General features: G+C 40.5%; 1 protein-coding gene and 1 non-coding gene across 2 annotated transcripts in view; one reads left to right on the top strand and one right to left on the bottom strand.

Annotated features, from left to right (window-relative positions):
* Mdn1 (midasin AAA ATPase 1) overlaps positions 1 to 24,309 on the bottom strand; it is a 134,037-nt gene extending 109,728 nt beyond the window's left edge. Inside the window, exons 1-12 of the mRNA XM_051187490.1 lie at positions 24,208 to 24,309; positions 13,396 to 13,622; positions 9,525 to 9,749; positions 8,934 to 9,041; positions 8,669 to 8,861; positions 7,138 to 7,380; positions 6,814 to 6,945; positions 5,367 to 5,470; positions 4,248 to 4,362; positions 2,512 to 2,696; positions 1,653 to 1,734; positions 397 to 492 (exon numbers count right to left, since the gene is read on the bottom strand). Coding sequence (XP_051043447.1) covers positions 397 to 492; positions 1,653 to 1,734; positions 2,512 to 2,696; positions 4,248 to 4,362; positions 5,367 to 5,470; positions 6,814 to 6,945; positions 7,138 to 7,380; positions 8,669 to 8,861; positions 8,934 to 9,041; positions 9,525 to 9,749; positions 13,396 to 13,622; positions 24,208 to 24,309 — 1,812 coding nt within the window. The remainder of the gene's footprint in view (positions 1 to 396; positions 493 to 1,652; positions 1,735 to 2,511; positions 2,697 to 4,247; positions 4,363 to 5,366; positions 5,471 to 6,813; positions 6,946 to 7,137; positions 7,381 to 8,668; positions 8,862 to 8,933; positions 9,042 to 9,524; positions 9,750 to 13,395; positions 13,623 to 24,207) is intronic.
* LOC127224488 (U12 minor spliceosomal RNA) lies at positions 17,847 to 17,996 on the top strand. The gene has a single exon (XR_007834721.1). It is a non-coding gene; the product is annotated as a U12 minor spliceosomal RNA (small nuclear RNA).
* Positions 24,310 to 25,877: the final 1,568 nt, after the last annotated feature.

Genomic DNA, 25,877 nt, shown 5'->3' with positions numbered 1-25,877 from the left:
CTGCAGGCAGATCTGTGTGCTTTCAGGCCAGAAAGAACTGCACAGTAAGGCACCACATAAATAAATAAGTACATAATACTAAAACAGTAAGAAAGGAAAATCTGTACAATGAGGCATATACTAAGATGTTACAGAAAACATTCTTATCTTGAAAACAAAATGGTCACTAAAACACCAGAGAACAATGAATCTATAACTGGGTGACAGGAGCAAACTCACTTTAAGGATGTACAACACCAGAGAATTATATTGGAAGTTTCCTATTCCTGACAGGTAGCAATGGACCACTAATGTCTAGAGAGGAATCACCACTGCCACAATTGACAAGGAACAAAGATCATCCAGCCAAGTAGCCCAGTCTTCATCTAACATACAGGGAAAAGTAGCAGCACATACCTTTTTCTTGGAAATGTTCAGTTTGCTTCCAATAACTTCTGCCATTTTCAGTTTTTTTGTCTGCTCAGAAAGCATGGCGGTAAAACAGTCCAGAGCCTATTAGAACAACCAAGGGAAGTGTCAACTGATTTTAAGAGTAATTGGGATAGTAATACAGTGGTCCAGCTCTAGCAGAAGACCAGAATTCATTTGCCAGAACTAATGTTGGACATCTTCTGACCTTTGGAAGCACTTATACTCATATCCATGAACCCTCACAGACAGCTGGACATACACAAACAATTACAAAGCAATCCATTAATAAGAGTGAATGATACAGTATCATTTTACACTATCACTGCTTACTGACTGAGGGGGGCAGTCACCAGCTCAAAGCCTTGCCACCATTGACTGCAGGCCACGATGATGGGAGAAACCAGTATAAATTCTCTCAATAAATACTGCTTACTTACTAATGAAATACTTGTATAGACTTATCTACAGAAGCATATTTCACAACTGCCAAAATACAAAAACATAAAGGCCCATTAACAAACTAATGAATAAAACATCATCTATCTAAACAACTGGAGTATTATTCTGTCCAAAAAAAGAATTAAGTGCTACAAAGATTAATCATGAAAATATGAAGAGTGAAGCAGCTAGATTCAAAAGGCAAGACCCTACTTAGTACAGAAGCTAAATTAGCCCTCTATTCAGTTTTTCAGAATGAGAAATAGAAGCAAACACTAAACAGAGGGATGGAATTTTACACAAGGTTTACATCAGTGATTTGTTTTTGCATTCTGTTCTATGGGAGTAGGGTGGTACACTTACTGCCCTTGCAGAGAACTCAGTACCCACATGGTGGCTCACAACTGACTCATTCCAACTCCAAGGGATCCAAAGTCCTATTTTAACTTCCACAGGCATCAGGCAGACACGCAACATACACACACCCCAACTTTCACTTTCTACATCACATTTTGTAGCTCCTACATACTTCTCTAAACCAAAGATCCAGATTTGAAGAGATGGCACATAGGATATAAAGATCACACAGCTCTAGAGGCACCTTGATGTACCACACCAACCCACTTCAGTCAAGCTTTCCTTCAGTGTAAAGCCTTACCTGTTCTCTTGTAACACCCAGTTTAAGAGTAAGTTATTCATTACATCTGATTGCTTGAAGGCAGCTCAGTTTTCAGTGGCTAAAGGAAGTAAACTGTAGCTAGAGAAGCTGGCAGGCACAGGGAAGACAACCAACAGCATCTTACCTCTTGAAAAACATGTAATGATGCTGACGAAGATGTACTGTCAAAGCCATGAGCAACTCTATTACACCAATTCAGGAGATCCCTTTAAAGCAAACAAACAGGCTAAAGAGACAACAGGTGATTTAGCCCTCTTAAGTCTAAGGTTACCTGATAACTGAAATGTTCTTATTCTTCTGCCAATGTGAAGGATTAAGTGCTAGAGTTAAGTCCTTAGCCATACTCATTTCTCCCATACCCATGCTAGGCACAGTAACAAGAATGGAAAGACACTAAATATTAAATACTACCAAACCAGGGGCCCACCCACTCCTAATCCCCACTGAGAATGGAGGGCTGAGTCACAGAGCTCATTATTTGTAGCAAATCCAGAAAGGCTTGCTTCAGATCTATTAAGAAGGCCAGATGTGGTGACATACATCTTTCTGCTACTCAGGAGGCAGATACAGGCAGATCTCTGTGAGTTCAAGGCCAGTCTGGTCTACAAAGCAAGCTCCAGGACAGCCAGTGGTACAGAGAGACTCTGCCTCAAGTCCTGTTAAGAAAGGACTTCTACTAAGAGAATGATTCAGGCAACTGTTTAAGTTAATTTTTAAAGCTTTGTTTCTGAGCAATATGAGCTATCCCAGTTTGGATACATAGCCTGACCTGGTCTAGCCCGGAAGATCGGCCTAGCCCGGAAGATCTGCCTGCCTCAGGCTCTTAGGATGCTAGAATTACAGGCTTGTTCCCTACCCAGCTCAAAGGGGATCTGATCTCATTATACAACCCATAGGTTTAATCTGTCTGCTTCTAACTGAAAGAAGTTCCAACAAAGCCGTTTTTAAAAAAAATTAACTGACAGCAATATGTATTTCAGTACCTTAAAGATAATTCTCTTCCCTCAAGGACGACTCTTCTGTTTTCTCTTGAAACTTCCTGTGGTGCCTGTTCACAGTCAATAGAACTATCACTTGGGCAGCCATGCTTTTCTCCGGTAAGCTCAATGTAAATGTCAAGTAAGTGCTCAGTTTCAGCCAAAAGGCTTGGATATCTGCTCTGAAGAACCTGATTCCAGGAGGAAAAGAAAGAAAGAAAAGGGAACAGCTGAGAGACACTCTTCAAAGCACCTATCACACTGGACATGCGATTTAGTAGCAGAATGTTGCCATAGTCTGGGTAAGAACCTGGGTCCCATCCCTAGCATAGGGATGGGGAGTATACAACAACTACTGACAAAATTTGTAATCTATAAAATTTGTCATTTTTATCAAGCATAATAATTTGTCACTTGTCCCTGTTCCTATCCATTCACAATACTTAAATTCTATGACTTTCCCCACATGACTTACTAAATTATACGACAATCTAGAATAGCTTAAAGAACAAAACCAGGTACTTAAATAACCAAACCATAGTTACCCAAGTACCTAAATTAAAAGAATCCCTTGAGTACTACTTTGTGTAATCCTGACTATAATCCTACAAGATTGTGATCTTAGTCAAAAATACATAACGTTTTTATTTATTTTTGTCAAATAACCAAATCATAGCTTCCCAAGTACCTAAATTAAAAGAATCCCTCGACTACTTTGTGTAATCCTGACTATAATTCTACAAGATTATTTAATCTTAGTCAAAAATAAATAAATGTTATTTGGAAAGAAAATTAAAGCAGACCACAAAAAGAAGAATCACTGATGAAAACCAGTTAAGTTTTCAAAGGTAGAGAGTAGAATTTTAAAGCTCAAAGTCTAGCCCTATTTGTTTCAATAGCTACTTAGCACTACAGTGGACAGCTTCACATGTATACTGCAGGTTCTGAAGCTTTATGAAATGCTGATGTACTTAATCCGTTTTGACAGGAGAATTAAAAACAAAAAGGAACCCTGTGTTCACCTGTCTTGTCTAAGAAGCATATCATCTTGTCAATGAACAATTCGGTCAGGGATGCTTGGGAGATCAAGAAAGGTTTTAGGGAGTAGAAAATGAGCTTGCCAGTAACAAATGCCAGAGCAAGCACTGACACAGAGAATACAGGCCATATCAAGACATAACTGTGACCTAAGGTTTGAGAAAACAGCAGTGTCATGATGGCACACGTCTTTGATCCTAGTACTTACAAGGCAGAGGCAGGCTGATCAACTGAGTTTAAAAATAACCAGGATGGGCTGGAGAGATAGCTCAGTGGTTAAGAGCACTGGCTGCTCTTCCAGAGGTCTTGAGTTCAATTCCCAGCAACCACATGGTGGCTCACAACCATCTATATAGTGGGATCAGATGTCCTCTTCTGTCATGCAGGCATACATGCAAGCAGAGCACGCATATGCATAAAATAGACAAGTAAATCTCAAGGAAAAAAATAACGAGGACTACACAGAGAACCTCCCAACCATCCACCTCAATTAGTTTGAGAAAATGTTATGTGTGTGCTGAAATAGCTCTGTTTTCAAAATGAAGGAAAGAAAAAAGAAAAAGCATTTGAATTCTTGATTTCAGGTATTTTGGTTAAGGATGTTCCTCTGTACTACATCCTCTTTCCACCTAAGAGGAGCTTCAGGAACTTTCCATAACGAAAAATAAAAATGAAACACACTCTTATTTTCCAAAACTGCATACCTCATTGAGGTCATTCTTGTCCAGATTATCTAGGTGAATTTTGGTCCAGTATTTGTCTAGCATAGTAGCATGGCTATTCAGTGGTCTATACCAACTTCCTCCATAGCTCAAGAGCCTGCATTTTAAAGGAAAAAAAAAAAAAATACAAATAGTGACACTTAAAACATTCAGATTTCATGTTAGTTTTAGTCAACTTACTTCATCTATGAGGCACAAACCCCTAAGACCTATGAAGGATAACCGAAACCCGACAGTACAAAACCTACATCTAAACACCAATGGTAAAGTTTTATTAATTAAAGCAAGAGATGACAACAACACAAATGCTGGGCATGGTGTCAATATATGTTATTCTCGCATCTGGGAAAAACAGCAGCTTTTAATTGTAAGTTTGAGGCCAGCCTGCATTATGCAGCAAGTCTCTACAACAAAACTCTAAAATAATCAATTAGAACAATATAATAAAAGTTAGGGATCTTTATTTCTGCAATTTTCCATTTAATATTGTAAAATCCTACTGACAACTGAACAAATAAAACTATGGTAAGTGAAATCATAGTGACTACTATACAATTCCTTCCTCATAAATAAAAGCTGCCATTCTAGTGGCAGATGAAAAATTATTTAAAAATTGCCAATTGAAAAATGAGTCTTTAAAAAAAAAAAAAGGAATGATTGAATTTTTACCAAATTATTATTAAAACCACTGCAATTAAGACCATTGGATTATATCAATGATAAGACTCTTCTGTACAGCACAAATGACCTCAACAAAACATACTTGAAGGCATTAGCATGCTTAAACAATAAATTCATTGCTGGCTACCAAAAGCTACACTTGGGAATTATACAGATTTCAGAATGAGGGGCATGTATATTTAATGCTCATTCTAGACAAATTACATGCTTTTTACACATTAATCATACTGCCCCAAGAACATGTCATTGAAAAGCCCAGTAACATCCTTTGCTCAATCAACTATGACTACAAATGACACAGCTGACTAAGTTGTGTGGCATTCCCTGGTGTCCCAGGGCTTTTTTGGGATATTCAGAGGATCCAATATGCAGCTCAAGAAGAGCTTTCAGAATAGGAACAAAGAAATCAGTCACACATACCTCCTGGTTGCAAATAACTGAAATGTAGGAGCCACTTTCAAACAGTCACCTTGGCCAGGAATCAAAAGCTCTCCATTCTCCAACAGAGGAATCAACACAGAAACCTAAATCACAAAACTCCATTGACACAGAAGTTATGAACAAACAAAAGCCACTTGTCTTCAAATGACGGACATATACTTAAAGGACACTCCACCCAGTTTTCAAAACTCAAATTAGAATCAAATATATGTGGGTTTTTTGAGTTATTTGCACTCCAGTTCATCTTATTTACTCTATTCACTGAGCTTACCATGGCCCAGAACCAAGCAAGACAAGAGGGTGCAAATAGGACTTACGACTTTAAAGTCAAGAGTCTTGCAAGAGATGAGAGAAATGCAAATTATCACACACCATTAGCTTAATTCAGAAGAATTCACTGAACCTGCTACAAAGACCAAAAACATTCACTAAGTCTTAAAGAATGAGCCAGAAGAAGCTAAATTTAGTGGGACTTAATGTCCAACACATAACCATTTGTTGTCTTCACCAGGATGCAACATTCAATATGCATTCAACTTAAAGATGTATCTTATTTAAAAAATTAAAGTCAATATCAATAAATAAATAAAATAAAACAAACCCTATCTAATGAAAAATACCTTAATCCTTAGTACATCTTTTTGGTAAAAGTTTAAGGGTTTTAGAGCAAACAGACTACTACTTCCCTGCAGAAGCAATATTTCTAAAAGTCAAAATAGCCCACCATTGTGGGCTGCTCCTATGTAATCACAGCACTGAGTCAAGAGCAATGCCAACACAGGGTCAGCACAGGCTACACAGCAAATTTCACAGCTGTATAGAGAAAAGTGATTCAACAAAACAAAATGAAAAAAAGAAAACAAAAAAGAAAAACAAAACTTGCCCTGCAGTGGGGGAACACACCTTTAATCCCAGCACTCAAGAGGCAGAGGCAGGTGGATCTCTGCGAGTTCTGTCTACAGAGTGAGTCCAGGAGAGCCAGGGCTTCACAGAAAAACCCTGTCTCAAAAACAAAAAACAAACAAAAACCCCACAAAACCAAAACACACAATCAGTATTTGTTTCTTCAGCAGACAGACGGAAGCACATTATTTCCTTCCTCATTTGTCCTCACCCCCTATTCTACAGATGCCTGGGAAGCAGGATTTCAAAGTTCCCAATGTATCCCAAACTGCCCACCAGGTAATAAGGCTGCTCATTGTACTCAATCATTACAAGAAATAGCACAAAACATTTATTAAGTACTTTATGAAATAGAAGACAATCAAAGAAACCCAATCTCTCAATTAAGATCAGGCAGGTAACTATGAAAGGGCTTCGTAAAGCATACCATGTGAAACTGTGAACACCAAACCATCCCCAGGCACTGTGGACAAAATGTTCTTTAAAGAACATATTACAGCAAGGGTTTAGCAAGATGACATACCACATCTAAGGGAGCATAGTCAATATCCTCCAGAAGGATCCAGTGGCCTTTTGTGGCTGCCTGTGTCAGGGTGCCAGGTTGCCATACAAACTCTCCAGGGACATCTGTACAACGATACATGCCCAGTAGCATCTGTGGAAAGAGGTTACTTAGAGAAATCATAAACCCGAGATATCCTTTGACAAGTCAAAGGAGGCATGTGAGGCTTACAAAACTTATCCCAAAAGGCAAAAATAAGGGCAATAACTATTCTATGTTCCCTTAACAAAAATATTAGGATGCTGATATTTGACAACCCAGCAATACTTGCCACTTCTTAGTTACCTTACTGTCTGTCTGATCTCCAAGCTGGACTTTGAGAAGATGAGGAGGTTTCCTTCTACCTGTCACTGCAGCTAAATGTTCAACTAAGGAAGTTTTGCCACTTCCTATTGGTCCTTCCAGCAACACAGCACGCTGAGAAGCCACTGCAACAGCAAGGGTCTGAAGATTTTTACATACAGACTCAACCAACACGAAGGATTTAAGAGCCAGATCCTGGTCCCGTGAAAAACTCCTGTCACTTGCCTAAGGAAAAAAGTAAGAAAGAGTAAGAAAGAAATCTCCCCCCCAAATGACACAAGTTAATTTCTGCAACAATGCTAACAAGTGTTATTTAACCAAATTCAGGGTAATTTCTTCATAGTTTTAAAATTACTTTTGTGTAGAGGAAAGGTTTGAGGTACCTTTTATGTTTTAAATTTTAAAATCATTTAATTTTATGTGTACGGACATTTGGTACATATGTCTATGTACCACACTTAATCTCGTTGGTGGAGTTCAGAAAAAGGCATCATAACCTTTGTAACTGGAGTCATATGCAGCTGTGACTACCGAAGGTGCTGGAAACCAAACTGCAGTCTCTGTAAGTTTGTTTGTTTGAGACTGGGTCTCACTGTGTAGCCCTGGCTGACCTCAAATTTAAAGGCTGCCTCTGCTTCCTGAGTGATAGGATTAAATAATTGCACTACCACACTTGGCCCAGTAATTGGTCTTAATATTAGAGCTTTCTTTCCAGCCGAAGAATAATTTTAAATAAATTTAAAAGTCTCATCAATCACCAGTAGCTTTTGTTTTATTACTCTTTCAACATTCTATAATTTTATACTTAAGAATAACAATGCCAGGGCTAACACAAACTCTGACCTCCAAGGGCTTCTGCACTCATGTGGTGCACAAAACATACACTCAGGCACATACACCTACACATAAAAATTTGTAAGCACTTTAAAAGCTCAACAATAAATGAACTTGCAGTCTAGCTACAAGTACATGTTAAGTTGTAAGTACATGTAAGATGCAGAAACACATGCATACTGAGAGTGCACAGCCTATGAAATAACTGGGAAAATCTAGGTACTGAGAGAACGCATTATGTTTCAAATGCATTTGGCTCTTTCAGGTATAGTAAGAACTGCAATCTCTTGCTTTTTCTAATGATCCTGGCCTAACCAATCAATAGCATCAGCCTTGGTTTATTGCTTTGTTTTTTCCTATTTTTGAAACAGAGACTTCTTGTATTATTTAAGGTGGCCTCAAGAGATCCTCCTGCTTCAGCCTATTGAATAACTGGGCCCACAGGCCAATGTAACCGTGCCCAACTTTGAATTCTGCTAAAGTTCAAGGAGTAAAACAGGAGACATTATATTTCTGACTTCAGATTTAAAAGAGATGAAGGGAATAACCAGGAGAAACTCAACGTGAATGTATTTGATCTTTGTGTCTCCATAAACACTTCTAAAATGGAACAGCACTTTAACATGAACCCTGCATACTCACTGTTTGCAGAGCAAACCTCCTACTGAGGCTATAATACCTGCTCTCCAGGACCAGATGGTTGTTTGGGCAGCACCACACCACAGACAGCAGTCACATTGGAAGAGAGGTCAGCTGAAACAAGGTGTCCCTGAATGTACTGCTGCTCCTTTCCCTTATGCCAGAGGCAGGCTTTGGGGTTAGCCAAAACCAAGGCCTTCTCCAAGTCCTGCAGCTGGGCCTCTTCTAATAACCTAAGAGAAAAAGAGTTCCATGAAGTCCACACAGAAAAGACACAGAAGCCCTCTAGGAAGGCCCCTGCTCACCTCAATCTGAAATGCACCAATTCATCACTACTGAAAATCTTCCTGAGGAAGGCTAACTTGTGTTCTTCATTCATGCAGGTCACCAAAGCAAGACAGTTAGCTGTATGCCTGAGGAAAAAAAGCACATCAATTCTGCTGACCTACAGTTAGTTGATTAAGAAAATTACTTGTCCACTAAGCACTAGAAAATGAAATCTTAACTACCATTTACGAGTAAAAACACAAAGTAAACACGATGAATTCATTTGGTAGAAAAGGAAAAGGTGAATATAATCTTTTTCTGAAGCAACACTGGATGATTAAGGAAAAGGCGTAAGAATTAAAAATCACAATTAACAAAATGATCTAGGGCTGGAAAGATGAATCAGCAGTTAAGATTACTGACTGCTCCACCAGAGCACTGGAGTACAATTTCCAACACCCACATAACAGCTCACAACTATCCATGACTGCAATTCCTGGGGATCCAACAAACATACCGACAATGCCCATACACATAAAATAAATAATTTAAGAAAACCATATCTAAAGGGTTTTTCTTTGTCCAGGCCTGCCACCACCCAAGTCAGAAGCACTGGCTAAGCCACATACCAGCGCACCAAAGCATCATGGCTCCTGAGGAGAGGGACACACACACTCCAGTCCCAGAGCTCCCGGAAAACAGGCTGCCTCTGCTTCAGAAATGTGTGGGCAGCTTCCATTAAGTCCCGGAGCTTCATCCGCCTTCGTCCATAGCGCACAGGGTTAGCATCGGAACTCTCAAGGAAGAGCCTCTGAAACACTGGGTAGGTATCCTTGAAATAACGCAGGGCAAACCTTCAGGAGGGAAGACAGGAGGCATTGTTATTCATTGCTACAAGCAGCCAAGTGCCCATCTTTCCTCAGGGACAGGACTGGGTAAATAAAAATCTTCATTCCCTAGAGAAGCAGCCAAGAGCCCATCTATACTGTTGATCAGAACTACAGAACTTAACAGAACTCCTGGCACCTCAAAAGGGAGAAAAATGCTGAAGTCATATGATCCTAAAGACTGAAACCATTTCAGGTTCAGGAACAGGCCCTGGCATGAAGCATCAGTTCATAAGCTGCAATCACCAAAGAATTTACCCACAAATGTAAAACCTGAGTCGTAATTACTGAGCGTATATTGAACACTTACTGAATTCTCACTACTATGTTACTATCTAGAGGTAGAAAAATCCATGCTATAACCCTTGAGGTGCCATTGAGAAAGAGAGAGCCACTTACAGAAGTGGAAGAGGAACAAAACAGATATGTTCAACTGAATTTGGGGAAGGCAAAACCAGGTTCTTAGGATACATCTTAAAGCATACAGACAAAAAGCTGGGCAATGGTGGCGCAGGCCTTTAATCCCAGCACTTGTGAGACAGAAGCACGTAGATCTCTATGAGTTTGAGGCCAGCCTGATCTACAGAATGAGTTCTAGGACAGCCAGGACAGCCAGAGAAATCCTGTCTTGAAAAACCAAAGTAAGAAAACAGGCATACAGAGATCTTAAGAGAACATACACAAATGATAATAATCATTAACTGCAGATAAAACACAAAGTTCAAAAACACATCACCAACAGAAACAGTATGTGCAGGTGGAGAACAAGAAGTCTTCAGACAGGAAATAAGGTAACGAGGTGGACAGGACCAAGTACTGTCCATGCCAAGAGGCTATAAGGAACATTCTGGGGCCCCACTCTGCTGAAATGGTTCCATAAACACATTCTTCTATGGAAAAGATAAGAGTCCATGAGAAAAACAGGTACAGACATATGGTTACATGTAGGCAGAGGCACACAAAAACTTAATTCTTAATATAAATGACAATTGTATCATTAATAGGGTCTTAATGACATCAAGAATTTTATTTTATAAATATATATAAAGGACTAGAGATGTAGCTGCATGGTAGAACAGGTATCTAACATGCACAGGGCCTGAAGTTAAATCCCCAGCAACAAAGAGCAAGGGAAAAAATACACACATGTTCTTAAAATGACTGGGTTAATAATTGCTCATGAATATACAGAAAGAGACAATGAATTGCTCTTAACTGTGTATGAGCTATGCAGTCATTTTTAAATTGTACAACCTCCAAAATGTACACAAGATAAATACATGTGAAAAAATGTTACCAGAGGTTTAAGATTTGTTGCTCACCAAAAAAACTGTGAGACATAGATTGGTAAGACCAATCAAGTTAATCTATAGTTTGAGTGGTGGGGGTACAGAGGTAGAAGGCTCATTTTCTATTCTAGCCTGAAGCAACACTGCAATTTACAGAAATCTTAGTTTTGAGGCACTTTCTGCTTTGGCAATAGGAACCCAAGCTATCCCTCTCATCCCCCACTCTCCCAGAATGAACCCCAAGTCCCTGTTACAACATGCTCTTTTTTGCCCATTCTTGAATCTTGAAGAATTCAGGGTGCTGTGTGCTCTCTGATGCTGTTCTGGTATGGAAACTACTGAACTACGCCGTGACTGAAATAAAAGCAATAAGCATAATCCAAGTAAGAGTCCACAGGAGTTTTCACATGCCAGATAACCATACCCAAGAAACTTTTTTTGACAGTGTAGTGGCCCACGCCTTCAATTCCAGCACTTGGGAGGAAGGGATAGGCAGATCTCTGAGCTTGAGGCGAGTCTGGTTTACTGGATAAGTTCTAAGACAGCTGTGTCTGTTAAACAGACAACTCCCCCCAGGAAGAGGTACACGAACCTTTTCTTTGGAGCAGAAGACAGGGAGGGGTGCTGTGACATGCTGTCAAGACTACTGCAGTCACAAACTCAACTGTATGCAACACCAAGCCAAAAGGTCAGTCAGCCTTCCAACAGGCTACACAAACTGAACTCAAAGGATTACAAAAGGACATTAAATAGTGTGTGTGGGTGTGGGGGGGAGACACAGGAGTCTCTCAAGGGAGTTGGGTGGCACACGCCTTCAGTCTGCAATAATAGCACTTCTGAATGCTGGGATTAAAGCCATGCACCACCTCTGTCTAGTCCTTTATTTTTTCTTATGTGAAGACCAAATGGAAACTATATGGAAAAATACACTGTTTAGAATGAAAGTCCTTACTTGGTGTTCTCAACTTAAAAATCCACATAAGACATAACTTACTATAAATGTAACCAATAAACAATTAGAATCCAATGCTAACATAGCTGTTAATCTGACAGATTATTTTTGGGTGGTGGGGAGTGGAACTGAGGATTGAACGACAGGCCTTACAGAACAGTGTCAAGTAGAGGGCCACTCTTGTCTGAAGCTGCTTTTCCCCTATAAGATTAATGTTGTGGAATATTACTTTAAGGTGTGTTACATTTGTTTATGCTGTGAAACATTTGTTTAATGATGCAAAGATGTGTTGCATTCCTTTATGTTGCATTTGTGTTAACTCTGTAGAGCTGTGAATCTTTGCCTGTCTAAAACACCTTATGGTCTAATAAAGAGCTGAATAGCCAATAGCAAGGCAGGAGAAAGAACAGGCGGGGCTGGCAGGCAAAAAGAATAAACAGGAGGAGAAATCTGGGAGGAAGATAAAAGGAAAAAAACAGAACAAGGGGCCAGCCAGACACTGAAAGTAAGATATACAGAAATAAGAAAAGGGAAAAGTCCAGAGACAAAAGGTAGACAGGCTACTTTAAGAAAACCTGGCTAGAAACAAGCCAAGCTAAGGATGGGCCTTTATAAGAAAGGACAGGCCTGTGTGTGTGTGTGATTTATTTGGGAGTTTGGTGGTAGGCCCCCCCAAAAGAGTAAAACAACTGACAACATTTTGGCATTCCAATGTGGAGCTAGAATAAAAGACAACCCAACTACAATTTTTATTATTTATTTATGTTTGTGTGTCTCTGTGTGTGTCTATATGCATGTGAATTTGGGTGCCTGTGTCAGGTCCCCTGAGGTGTGAATAGCTGTTGGTGCTGGGAACCATATGCTAGTTCTCTGAAAGAGTAGCAAGAACGCTTCACCTCTGAAATCAGCCTCCTGAAGCTAATTCTCCTTTCAGTGGTGCCAGAAAGAACATTCTGCCAAATTCTGAGATGACTGGGGATATCATGGCTGTATCCCACACCTGTAGTGACAGCACTCTCTCAAACTGAGAGGACCACAAGATTGAGGCCAGACTGTGGAATACTCAAGTCAAAGCTGGTGAGGAGATGGCTCAGGGTTAAGTAGTTGCCACCAAGCCTGAACACATGAATTCACCTCCCAGCAAACACATAGAAGAAGAAAACTGACCTCTAACCTGTCCTCTGACCTGTGCTACCCTCTACAGAAAAATTGAATGTAAATAGTAATAGTCACAGGGTTATTGCTACATATTGGAAACTGGCCCCAAATTCGAAAGCATCTTCCCTCAACCTGCTGAGTGCTTTAGTTACAGCAAGACTTGAAAGAAGAGGCTATCAGCTCACAGAGAAATGTGAATCAAACTGCTACTCACGGAAGAACATCAGGGTGGTTACCAATGAGTTTGCTCATTGACACACTGAGACGTTCATGTAGATCATGGTTGACTTGGCCCCCAGTCTTAATGGCTTCAGCATTTCTTTCCAGCAAATCCAAGAGGATAGGGCGCAGCTGGCGACCAAGCAAAAGGGTATAGTCCTTATCCAGGAGCAACTGTGCCAAGGAATTCAGGATACACTGGCGATCTTGAGGTGTCCACACCTGAGTGAGAAACAAGACAAATGTCTATGTAGTAAACAATGGTCTTTAGTACTGAAGATCAGAGATCTAGGTTAGAATTCAAAATACTAATTTCTAAATTTCTAAAGTGAATTCGTAGTAAAACAAAGAATGGCTTTGTAATAATAAAAGAATAAGAGTTTGTTCCTGAGTGTTCCAGGCCACTGAGGTTATAGTCAAGAAAACCAATACTTGGATTCCATTTTAAACTAAATATGCAATTTTATTCAACAGTAAATGTTGCAGGGTCTCAACATTGTCCAGGGAATGTAAAACCCTATTTCCTGTCTCCTTTGCTCTTCAGAAATGAAAACATAATTCTATGATTACTTCCAAGTATGATGGAACATACCTGTAAGAAAGGATATAACATATGAAAGCAAGGTATTGCAAGCTATCTTGTCAGTCTTTGGATCACCAGCCCCAAATAACAACATGGAGACTTGCTATTAATTATGAAAACTTGGCCTTTAACATAGGCTTGACCCCAACTATATCTTATAACTTAAATTAACTTGCTTCTATTAATCTACATTTTGTCATGTGGTTTTTTTTTACTCTCCTCCATTCTGTATGTCCCACTTGGTCCTCTCAATGGCAATTCCCTGCCTCTCTTTTTCTCAGAATCCTCTCTCCAGAAGTCCCACCTAATCCCTCTTGCTTAGCTATTGGCCATTCCACTCTTTATTAAATCAATTGGAAGGTAACTTAGGCAGAGATACATATTTACAGTGTAAACAAATATTGCACAAGAGTAAGGCCTGGGCTTAGCTCAAAATAAATCAACCTAAAATTGGCAAAACAAGATCAGTATGAACATCTATACTCTGAGATGCATAAGGAGGTAAACCACAAAATTATTCTGTGTGGTCTCAGAATATCCACACACATAAGGGGGTGGGGTGGGGTGGTTCTCACACTGCTTGTATGTAGACCAGTCACAAGAATTTACTGTTCAGCAATGTGTAACATCAGATTTAAATTTTCAAAGAGGGTATGACCCCCCGATCCAAAGTTATGACTTCATTCTTTCCCAAGATGCTTTTGGTCATGACATTTTATCACAGCAATAGAAACTTAAAATAAGACAAGGAACATAATAAAGCTTCCAAAATTGCCACCCAAAGGGAAAGAAATTTAACAAATTTGTTCATTACACTGAGAGATGATTGCACTTAAGTTCAGAAATGTCCCTATCAGCAAGTGTTCCTAAGAGACCACTTTAAAGAAGTATAACAGTTTGAGGCCAGCCTAGCCTACACAATGGTCTCAAAAAGGGGATTCCATTCTAGGGAATTTTGTTTGTTTAGGTTTTGTTTGGTTTGACATAGGGTCTTTTTATGTATCCCAGGCTGATCATAAGCTCAACAGCAATCCTAAATTCTCCACCACCCTATCCAGCCCTGAACCACAAAGTAATGTTAATTGTAGGTGTGCACAGTACCCAGCTTCTATTGTCATGATGTGTGGTTCTAAGCTCCATTTCATACCATGTTTGGAGTAATCTTACTGATTTTTTTATTATATATTTTTATTTAATAATTATTTTACCTATCAATCCCAGTTCCTTCTCCCTCCCATCCCCTTCCCAGGGAGGGTGAGGCCTTCCATGGAGGATCATCAAAGTCTATCATATCATTTGAGGCAGGACCTAAGCCCTCCCCCATGTATCCAGACTGAGAAGAGTATCCATCCATAGGGAAGGGGCTCCCAAAGTCCATTTGTGCATTAGAGACACATCCTGGTTCCACTGTCGGAGGCCCCAAAGACACTCATGTCAGGGGGCCAGGTTCAGTCCTATGCTGGTTCCCCAGCTGTCAGACTGGGGTCTGTGAACTCCCACTTGCTCAGGTCAACTGTTTCTGTGGGTTTCCCCAGCTACAACAAAGCAATCTCAGCCTGTCAGAATCACCTAGGTCTCTGACCTTTGACCTCATTTTTATTTTTGTGATGCATGGTTGGATGGTTGGTATAGTCAAATTGACCCCATCCAGATTCACCTAAGAACACCTAAAACCATCCTTGGGACACATCTGTGAGGGATTCTCAAGGTTATATTAACTGATGTGGGGAAGGATGCCTCCTTGGGCAGATGAAGACTGTGTCAATGGAGAGAACCAAGCAGCAGCACTCATCATCTAGAACCCCAACTGTGGACACTGCCCAGCAGCTTCATGCTCCTGCTGCCTTGAGTTACCAGCCACAACTTTGCAGTTGTGAACCAGAATAAGTTCTTTTTCCATTGTGTTATTTTAATCAGGGGATTTGATCACAACAACAGAAAAGAAACCAGGATAATTTTATTACGGCAGCAAGGCTCTACTTCTAAATGACATCAAAATGAAAATTACTAGAGGAATTTCCTATTATTGGTGAATACAGTCGTTGTTTTGCAGTACTGTGAATCAAAGCTCTCTAATTACAGTGTCACACCCAGGTTTGTAGACACACTGAACCATTAAGCCAATGGCCAATGTTGTCCTACATTTTCTCAATTTCCTACCATGAATAAAACTACTTAGTTAGATTTTAAGTAATGAAGGCAAGCATAATGGCATGGGTATGTAATCCCTAACAGTCGGGGAGCTGGGGCATGAAGATTGCAGGTTCAAGCCCATCTAGGCTACATAGTAAGGTGTGTTGGGGGGTGGGGAGGGTAGGAAACCTAGAAGGAAATGAAAAGCTAAGTTAACAGCACATCCTTATAGTAACTGCTAAAGATGGATTGAACCTAAAGCTTTAGGCCAGAATGAACAACATACAAAGTCTCAAAACAACAACGAAGTTTAAGGATGGGGACTAGCTTGCTTGATAGAGAACTTATCTTGCATTCATGAGGCCCTGAGGGGTTTGCTCACCAACACATTATGAACAGGTGAAGATGGTTCATGCCTGTAATCCCGGCATTCAGGAGGCAAATCAGAAGATCAAAAGTTCAAGATCATTCTTGGCTACACAACATTTAATTGGTGTATTTCTAAAATAAAATGTTTTTTTTTAATTAAAACCTATAAATGTGTAAATGGAAGAACTGGAAAGAGGGGGTAGCCAGAATAAGCGCAAGCATGTAGGAGTAGCAGTTACACAGTACAATTATAGCACAAACTTTCTCTGTTTGTGCCCCAGCTTGCAAGCCAGAGCATCTGGCATCTTGTTTTCTGGCTGCTGGGACAATGAAGCACTGAATGTTCAGGGTTTTACTCTCTAAACCTGTCTGCCAGAACACCTAGGTAACTGCATTCTTGGGAAATTCTGTCTCTGTAAAGTGAGAGTCACTGGGACCCTTCCTATTTTCTCACTTTTCTTTCACAAAGCCTAAGCAGGCTTTATTTAGGTGGTTAAGAGACATACTAGTCTGAGGGAAGCTCAAGACATCTATTAAACTACCAAATGCTGAGCCAGTGTGATGGCTCAGCAGGTAAAGGTGATGGCCCCCAAGGAGAACTATTATGGAAAATTATTTTGAGGTGTGTTACTTTTGCTTGTGCTCTGGAACATTTGTTTAACAATTTAATGATGTGTTACTTTTGTTTATGCTACATTTGTTTAACTCGGTGAAGCTGTCCAAAACACCTGATTGGTCTCGTAAAAAGCTGAATGGCCAACATCGAGGCAGGAGAAAAGACAGCTGGGACTGGCAGGCAAAGAGAATAAATAGGAGAAATCTGTGAAGAAGGAGCTAGATAGAACGAGAGGAGGCCATCAAGGGCCAGCCATCCAGCAACAAAGCAAGCCATAGAGAGGAGTAAAGAAAGGTATACAGAAATTGAGAAAGATAAAAGCCCAGAGGCAAAAGGTAGATGGGATAATTTAAGAAAGTGAGTTCCAGGACAAACAGGTCCACACAGAGAATCCCTGTCTTGGAAAACCAAGAAAAAGAAGCAAAAAAACCTAGCAACCAATTCAGTTCCTTTGCTATGACTGTGTTAGGTTTCAAACCTAGGACTCACTCAGTACCTGTGGCTCCTCTCAGCACTTCTCATCCTGCCCCCTACCCTAAACCTCTCTCCTATGAACTGGGCTTCTCTTCCCAGACTTACCTCTATATAAACTCAGCCGTTTTGGCTACACTAGTCTCCTGGCCACCTAACTGCCTAACCTGGGCAACCTCTCTTGGTCTGGATTAGTCTGCAAGCCATGTTCAGCCTGGACACTTTCCTCTGCCTGCTTTCTCACTTGTGTTGTCTAAAATAAAAATCTTCTCCAATGCCTTAAACTTTTGAGTAAGGAAAATGAAGATGCGTGGTGAGCCCAAGTCCTCACTGCTAATGTGAGATGGAATTTTTGAGTGAGTAAAGGTTGCCCCTAATACGCCCCACCCACTTTGAGGGATGCCTGGGTGCAGTAGTCTACCTGGAAAAAAAAATCTCTCCAGACTTTAGGGAAGTCATGTACTTGTTTTATTTCTTTTCTTTTCTTTTTTTTTTTTCATCAACTAGCACAATTAGTCAGCAACCCAGGAAAAAAGAAAATATTTTTTGTATTTGTGGGTTTGCTTATTTATTGAACTGAGATAAAATGAAACTACTATACTGTTTGAATTCACTTCTTCTCAAAGCTGAGTTAAATGTATAAGTTTCATTTTTAATTTTTATCCCAACTTACTTATAATTTCATTTGTTAAATATATATTTTGAGCAAAAGAACTCTTAACATACCCTATAAAACCCCATGTATTAAGAAAACAAACAAACAAACAAACACTCTGCTCAGGCCCCCCCACCCGCGGGCCCCCCCCCCCCCGGCCCCCCCCCCCCCCCCCCCACCCCGCCCCGCCCCCCCCCAAAAAAAAAAAAAAAAAAAAAAAAAAAAAAACCCAAAAAAAAAAAAATTTTTTAACAATGAAGCTGAATTAGAAACAGCCTTAAAGTGTCATCCTATGGGCTTTTTACCAAATTCTGCTGTTTGCCGGTCCCCATGCCAGACACAGAGCTACTGTTCTAGAATAATGCTTCTGTACACTGTGAAAATGTGTCTTTGCCAAGTGCCTTCTGACTGATTTAATAAACAGCTGAATGGCCAATAGCTAGTCAGGAAGAGATTAGATGGGACTTCTGAGCAAAGAAAAACGAGGTGATTAATCTAGGTGTATGAGATGTCAGAACAAAGAGGAAACAGGAGGTTCAAGATGAAAAAGAGGTAAAAAGCAATAAGGCAAAACATAAATTAATATAAATGAGTTAATTTAAGTTATAAGAGCTAATGGAATAACCCTAAGCTCTAAGCTGAGCTTTCACGATTAACAGTAAGTCTCCCTGTCTTTTTTTTTTTTTTTGTGAGCTCCCCCCTCCCCCAATAATCCCTTTACATTTGGCATTCAACGTAGGGGCTCGAATATCCAAACATACAGGGTTTGAGAAATTTACGAAAATTCTGGACAAGGAGCCAGATGTGGTTTTCTAGTCCTAAAGTCTGGTGCTTGGCATAAAGAAGAGCGGTTACCAGCACCATGTGCTAAGCTGATCCTGGGAAGTTGACATGACAGTCTAAGATTTGTCTCATACATTCAGAGAATGTTGCAGGTGCTCAGTAAAGACAGATGCAGATGGACAGAAAAAAACCAAACCAAAACGAAAAACCTTCTTAAACAAATTACAGTGTGTTTAAAAAATATGCATAGGTTTTAAAAAGAAAGAAAATAGGTATAGTCAAAGAAAAAAAAGTTTATAAATAAAGCTTTTGAAGAGAGAATAAAATAAAAAAGCATAAATCACATAAATACAGGAAAGTCTGGATCCTGTATGTCTAGCTGACTTTGAATTATTTGATTGCTGATGAGTAAACGACAGCTGCAGAGAAACATGGTATTGTAAAAAGCACCTGCTGAATTGAACCAGCCTAGATACTTTAGGAATACCTTAACTTTAAAATGGAAGTCAGGAAATATATTGCTTTAGGGAAGAGGTTATGCTTTTGTTTCCACAGAAAATGAAAGCCTGTGGATTCATTCAAGGTTGGCAGAGATCAGGTTTGATCAGGGGAGACACCCTAAAAATCCTGGCTGGAGGCATCCAAAAAAAAAAAACCCAGAAAAACTACAAGACAGGCAACATGTATTTTACTTGCTCAAACATAAAACAAAACAAACAAACAAAAAATCATCTTTGGCTGCCTTGTGTACAATGCACCGTCCATACTTGTGTTAATGCAGATATATATTTTACCTTTGAAAATTTATGTTTTCAGAGCAAGGGGACCAGACAACAAAAACAAAAACAAAACAAAGAACCAAGTGGCCCAGATGATCCAGCTTCTCAGAGTACCTCTCTTGCAATTTCCTCCGTTTGGCATCCAGAACAGCTTCAAGGCAGCTAGCTGAGATGGTCCAAACTCACAGACTATTCTAGTCAGGACTTGACCATTATCCTGATACCAGAGGACAGAAAGGAAATAGGAGGTGCAAGATGGATGAAAGGGGAAAAGCAATGAGGCAAAACGTAGATTAATATTAATGGCTTACTTATGTTACAAGAGCTAGTGATCAAGCCTAAGCCAAAGGCTGAGATTTTATAATTAATAAGTCTTTGTGTCATTTTTTTTGGTGAGCTGGTCTGTCATCCCACCACCCCAATCCGTCTACAAGACACAGTCCTTCTAAAGGTGCTTTTTAACTGTTAGTCTATTGAAAGAAGGGGAAGTAAACAAAAGGAAACAACTCTTCGTAATGAAGACAACTGCAAAACAGCAGTCTTCCAGAACAAACAGAAGTCAACTGAAAGAGTGAGACTATTCAGACACTTTCAAGGGCCACCAGTGACTCAGTTACTTCTTCGCTGGCATTCATTCACATGTCCACATGCTCACAAGCAGGGCAACTTGACAGCCAGAAGGAAAACCACCTTCAGTTGTGCCTTTTGGGGAAGGATGTTCATGAGATAGCTCTGAGCCCTTGTGACCTCTTAAGCTCCAGATAAGGCCTGATGCTCCCAGCAACCTGCTCTGCCCCATACACACCACTGTAAAATAAAGTTGTTCTGTTCTCTTTTCCAGATTAAAAGAAGCTAGAGTCTGTATCTCTGCATGCATTTCTTTTCCATAAATTCCAAGTTTTAGCTTTTGTCACACTAACCACAGCAAAAGAGAGGAAAGACAAGATAAATATGAGAAAGGATGATACAGTAACAGCAGCAGGAGACTGAAGCCTGTCAACCTGTGATCATATAGCAAACTGCCCAGCATGTGCAATGCTCTGGATTCTACTGCGACATCCAAAGAAATTAAATGAACAAACAATAGAAAGCAAACTACAGAACCAAAGTTTGGTGGAACAAGTTTGTAGCCCAGATACTCTATATAGTCTGAGGACTAGGGGTGGGGTCGGGGTGGTGTGTGCCTACTCTGGAAAACACAGCAAGATGTCTAAATATCACTATTATTGCAAATAAGGATAGTAATAAATTAGGGCTGGAGTAGTTCAATGGCTGAGAGGTTGCCTAGCATAGTGAAGCCCTAGGTTAGAGCCCAAACCCACATAAGATATTAAAATGACAATTACTACAGTTGTTTGTTGAGCACTCAGCGCCAGGCAATTTTGGCAAATTCCTCACCCGAATTTTCTAGTCATCAGAGCAGCCTTGTGTATAACAGTTAGCACACCCAACTATCTGGCATTTATAAACCTCCAGGCTTTTTTCTTCATAGCAGTCCATGAAGTAGAGACTACCAGCCCCATCTCACAGATTAGAAACTGAAGAAAAAGTTCAAGGACAGTCTAGGCTCCAAAAATAAATAAAAGCTAAAGTTGATGAAGCTAGCAGAAGTTCAGAAAATTCCCATCATGGAGCATAGGCCTGGGGTGCTATTGATACTGCTGAAAGTTGTGTTGTTTTACCATGGCAGTACTGGGGATCAACCTTAAAACATACTAGGCAGGGACTCACTCACTCACCTACATCACCAGTCCAGAGTTCCTACTTTATAATTACTATCCACAACTATCCTATTTTAAAGCCACCATATATATTTCATCAAGAAACAGAGACTGAATTAAGTAATTTGCAGAGGAGCACAAATGCAATTAAATAAAAGAAAATGGAGGCTAGAGAGCTGGCTCAGCAGTTAAGAGCACTTATTCTCGCAAAGGACCCACATGGCAGCTCTCAGCCACCTGTAACTTCCAGAACACAAACTTATAGGGATATTTCTGCAGTTAAAAAGTAAAACTGCCAGCCAGGAGGTGGTGGTTCCCACCTTTAATCCTAGCACTTGAGAAGCTGAGGCAGTGAATTCCAGGACAGGTTCCAAAGCTATACAGAGTAACCCTGTCTGGGGAGGGGGAAAAAAAAGTTAATACCAAGGTCAGGCAGGATGGCATATACCTTTAATTCCAGGACTAAGTAGGCAGAGGCAGTTGGATATATGAGTTCCAGACTAGGTGAGTCTATATAGCAAGTTCTAGGCCAGCATGAGATGCTGTCTCAAAAAAACACAAAACAGGTACTAAGCATATGCAAAGAATGAGGATGGGAGATAAGCTCAGTGGTACAGTGTGAGGTCCTGAATCCAATCCCCAGAATGACCCCCCACCTACCCACTACCAGTTGGCACCTAGTTCTTGGAATTAGGATACAGTCACCAGATAAGAGGGACTTAAAAAAAAAAAAAATCCTAAAAAGTTTGTTCAACTCTCAAACTTCAGTGTGAAACAATATTTTCACACCTTTGTTACTCTCTAATTGATTCCAAACTAGGGGAACAAATGAACATGGTAGATAGTATGTACCTATCCTCTCAGCACTGAGGCTACCAAACACACACAAGAAGATCTGGCCTCAAATTTAAAACAAAAAGAACTGAAATATAAATGTAACTGACACTCAATGAAAATATTTGAGCTATTACTCAAAACTGAAAGGAACAAATCTGAAAGATTCCTGACACTAGCTAGAATTCAAAAGATAAGTCAGGGAGAAGAGAGAAACAATTTTATCCCAAACTCCTTAGATTTGTAGTATTACTACATTATTTTCAAACTTCACCTTGAGTGGTCCTTACATTTATGTGTTAACCTCCCTAAAATCTTAAGACCAAAACAAGCATACAAACCATTCTTAACCCTACTCCCAAAACATAAACATGAACACCCTTAGGTGGTAAGAATCGACTCTAGGGTCTCCAGTCTGTTAAGCAAATGCTATTCCTCTGTTAAGACCTCTAGACCCAGAATCTACACTCCAATACAAGACATAATTCTATCACAAGGTCAGCTCATCTAAGCCAATCAGCCCCTTCTTTTACTCAACCCACCAAAACCCAAATTTTTTCTCTAGACTGCCTATTCATGCTGAGTTCACCTGCAACAATCTTGCTAAGGGAGCCACTGGCAAGAAATCCAGGAGATATATACCACTAAGTCTGGTTTTTCACATCCATTATCTAAAGTGCCTTTGAACCAAGCTGGTAGCACAAGTCTGGAATCCCAGCACTCTATGGAGCTCTGTGTTCCAAGGACAGCCAGAGACCTTGTCTCAAAAGAAAACAAACAAACAAAATGTCTTAGAGCTAAGAGTATAATTCAGTAGTAGAACATTGATTAAATTCCCGGAAAAACTTTTCAGAATTTTCTCAGGTGAATTCTATTCTGCTCCAAATGACTTAGGTGCTTTAGTCTAAGCCAATGTGGTTCTTACCCTTCCTAATGCTATGACCCTTCAATACAATCCCTCATGTTGTGGTGACCCCGACCATAAAGTTATTTTCATTGCTATTCCATAACTATCATTTTGCTATTGTCATGAATCGTAATGGAAATATCTGTTATCCATCGGCCTTAAGACAACTCCTGTGAAAGAGTGTTCGACTCCAGGGGGCGCGAAACATAGGACGAGAACCAATGGATCCCATATAATGCTGATAATAACTAAACAACAAAGTGTATATGTTCCTAATGCATTCGCAACCGAATGAGTTTTACAAAGTTAAAAGCACATTCTTCTAGGCTCAAGCTTACAGACAGAACAGATAGGTAAACATAAGAAAAAATTAAAAAGCAAAGTGTAAAGTTGCCTAGTGAGGATGCCTAACTCAGCCAGTAGTCAAGGAGGCAAGGCTCTTGAAAATCCAAGACCAATTTGAAAAAGAAAAGAGTATGTATGTATGTATATTATTTTCACCTTCCAATTCCCAAAGTTAAGTAGCTGTCTTGTTTTGCCCTTCAACTGTCTGTAAGCTTATGAACCGTCTCTGAAGTAGATGCAAACTCCCTTGATGCTGAGAGCAGTTTTATCTGTCTCAGTGCTGCACTGAGACGTGCGCCTTAAAGAAATACTACGGATACCCGTACATGTGCCAAACAGAGGGACAAAGTAAAAAAGAAAAACATGCTTGCAAGCAAACGAGGGGTGGGAAAGGTAAGGGGCGGTTTAGGCAATGCACGTGTCTGGGAAACACAGACGTAGCCGCGCAGAAAAACCAACTACTATCTTCCTTTCGGAAGGGCTTGCTCTTCACCACAGTCTGAGCGCCGGGCAGGGGGCAAGGGAATGGACGCTGACCCCGAAAAACAAAGGCCCTTTCTCGGGACTCCGAGCTCAGCGGCCCGGGCCCGCCTCCCTTCGCCCATGCTTACCGGCTTGGTCAGGAACCTGCTCAGCTCGCCGCGGCTCTTCTCGTTCTTGTTGGCGATTACCCTCAGCGGCCCGGCAAGCAGCTCCACAGAAAGATGCTCCATGGTCTATGGCAGCACCCGCAGGACCGCGGGTTCGCCGCCGAGCACGTACACTGGCAAGGAGAGCCACCTAAAGCCGGCTGGAGGACGCACACGTGGTGAAGGACTCGACAACCGTCATTAAACAGCGACGGCGCTACTCCTGCTACACCCACCTGAGCGGAAATGCGTCACTACCGCGCCGCTGCTTGTAGAAAGGGAGACGGAAGTGGCTTTCCAGGCTTGCTTGATAACGAATAGACGTGCATTTTCAGTGTATGACCCGACAGAAACAGGGTTTTTCCGCGAGAGGAGCTACAGAGGCGGGAGACCTAAGCCCACTGTGACTTAACTCTGCATCCACACAGATCAGATGTTAACGAAAAGCAGGTGCGCTGACCAAGATTGTCGCTGTGAGAGAACAGCACTAGATGCATTCTGTTTTTCGAAACAGGGTTTCTGTGTCCTGACACTCGCTCTGTAGCTCAGTCTGGCCTCGAACTCACAAAGATCCACCTACTTAAATAGATACAATTTTATTCTAGTACTTTGAAAACTTTTAAGGTATATTCTGTCTTTAATATTCACAAATTTCAGCATTTTTCTAGGTGTATTCTCTCATTTGGTACCATGTAAGCTTATTTCTATTTAAACATTTTGTCTATTATTTCAGTACCAGCCTGTCTTTTATATTAGTTAAAATATGATTTCCTTTTTCTTTTGTCTTCCTTGTGGGAGTTTCTCAACCTGATTTTCTTTTCAACATACTCATTCTTTACTTTTTTAAGATTTATTTTGGAGTCTGGGAAATGGATCAATGGGTAAGATCACTTGCTGCTCTTTCAGAGGATCTAAGTTCACGTCAAGCACGCAAGGATAACTCTGGAGCCCCTCTATTCTTTCTTTGGGGGGAGAAAACGATCTTAGTATGTATCCCTAGATGTCCTGAAACTTGTTATGTACACGAGAATGGGCTCAAATTTAGAGATCCACCTGCCTCTGCCTCCCAAATGCTAGGATTAAGTGTCCTTCATCCACAATGCATGTGTAAAGACCTGCCTGAGTTTAGGTACTTCATATATACACAAAAGCCTATAGGGACCAGAAAAAGGCCTGGGTCACCTGGAACTGAAATTATTGGTAGTCTTGAGCAGCCATGCTGTTTTGTCTTTTTTGTTTTTTTCAGTTTGTCTAGCCTTGGCTGTCCTGAAACTAACTATGTAGACCAGATTGGCAGTGAACTTAGAGATCTGCCTGCCTGGCTCTGGCTCCTGAGTTCTGGGATTCAAAGTGTGTATCACCACCCAGCTCATGAACAACTGTTTAAGTGCTGGAATGCCAAACTGGGTCCTCTGGTGTCCTGACTGGCTGGCTGTCAACCTGAACCTGCTATAAATTATCTGAAAGGAAGGACTCTGAATTGAGATCTTGCCCCTATTATGATTAGCTATTAGTAAACCTGTAGAGTACTTTTTAGTTAGTGATTATTGATATTGGACACCCCAGCCTATTATGGTGGTTCCAGCACAAAGCAGACTGAGCAAGACATGAGGAGCAAGCCAGTAAATAGCCTTCATGGCCTCTACAATAGC

Source organism: Phodopus roborovskii, unplaced genomic scaffold (genome assembly GCF_943737965.1).
Source record: "Phodopus roborovskii unplaced genomic scaffold, PHOROB, whole genome shotgun sequence".
Taxonomy (NCBI): Eukaryota; Metazoa; Chordata; class Mammalia; order Rodentia; family Cricetidae; genus Phodopus; species Phodopus roborovskii.
Note: the sequence above shows the minus strand (reverse complement) of the source record. Positions and strands in the feature narration are given on the sequence as shown.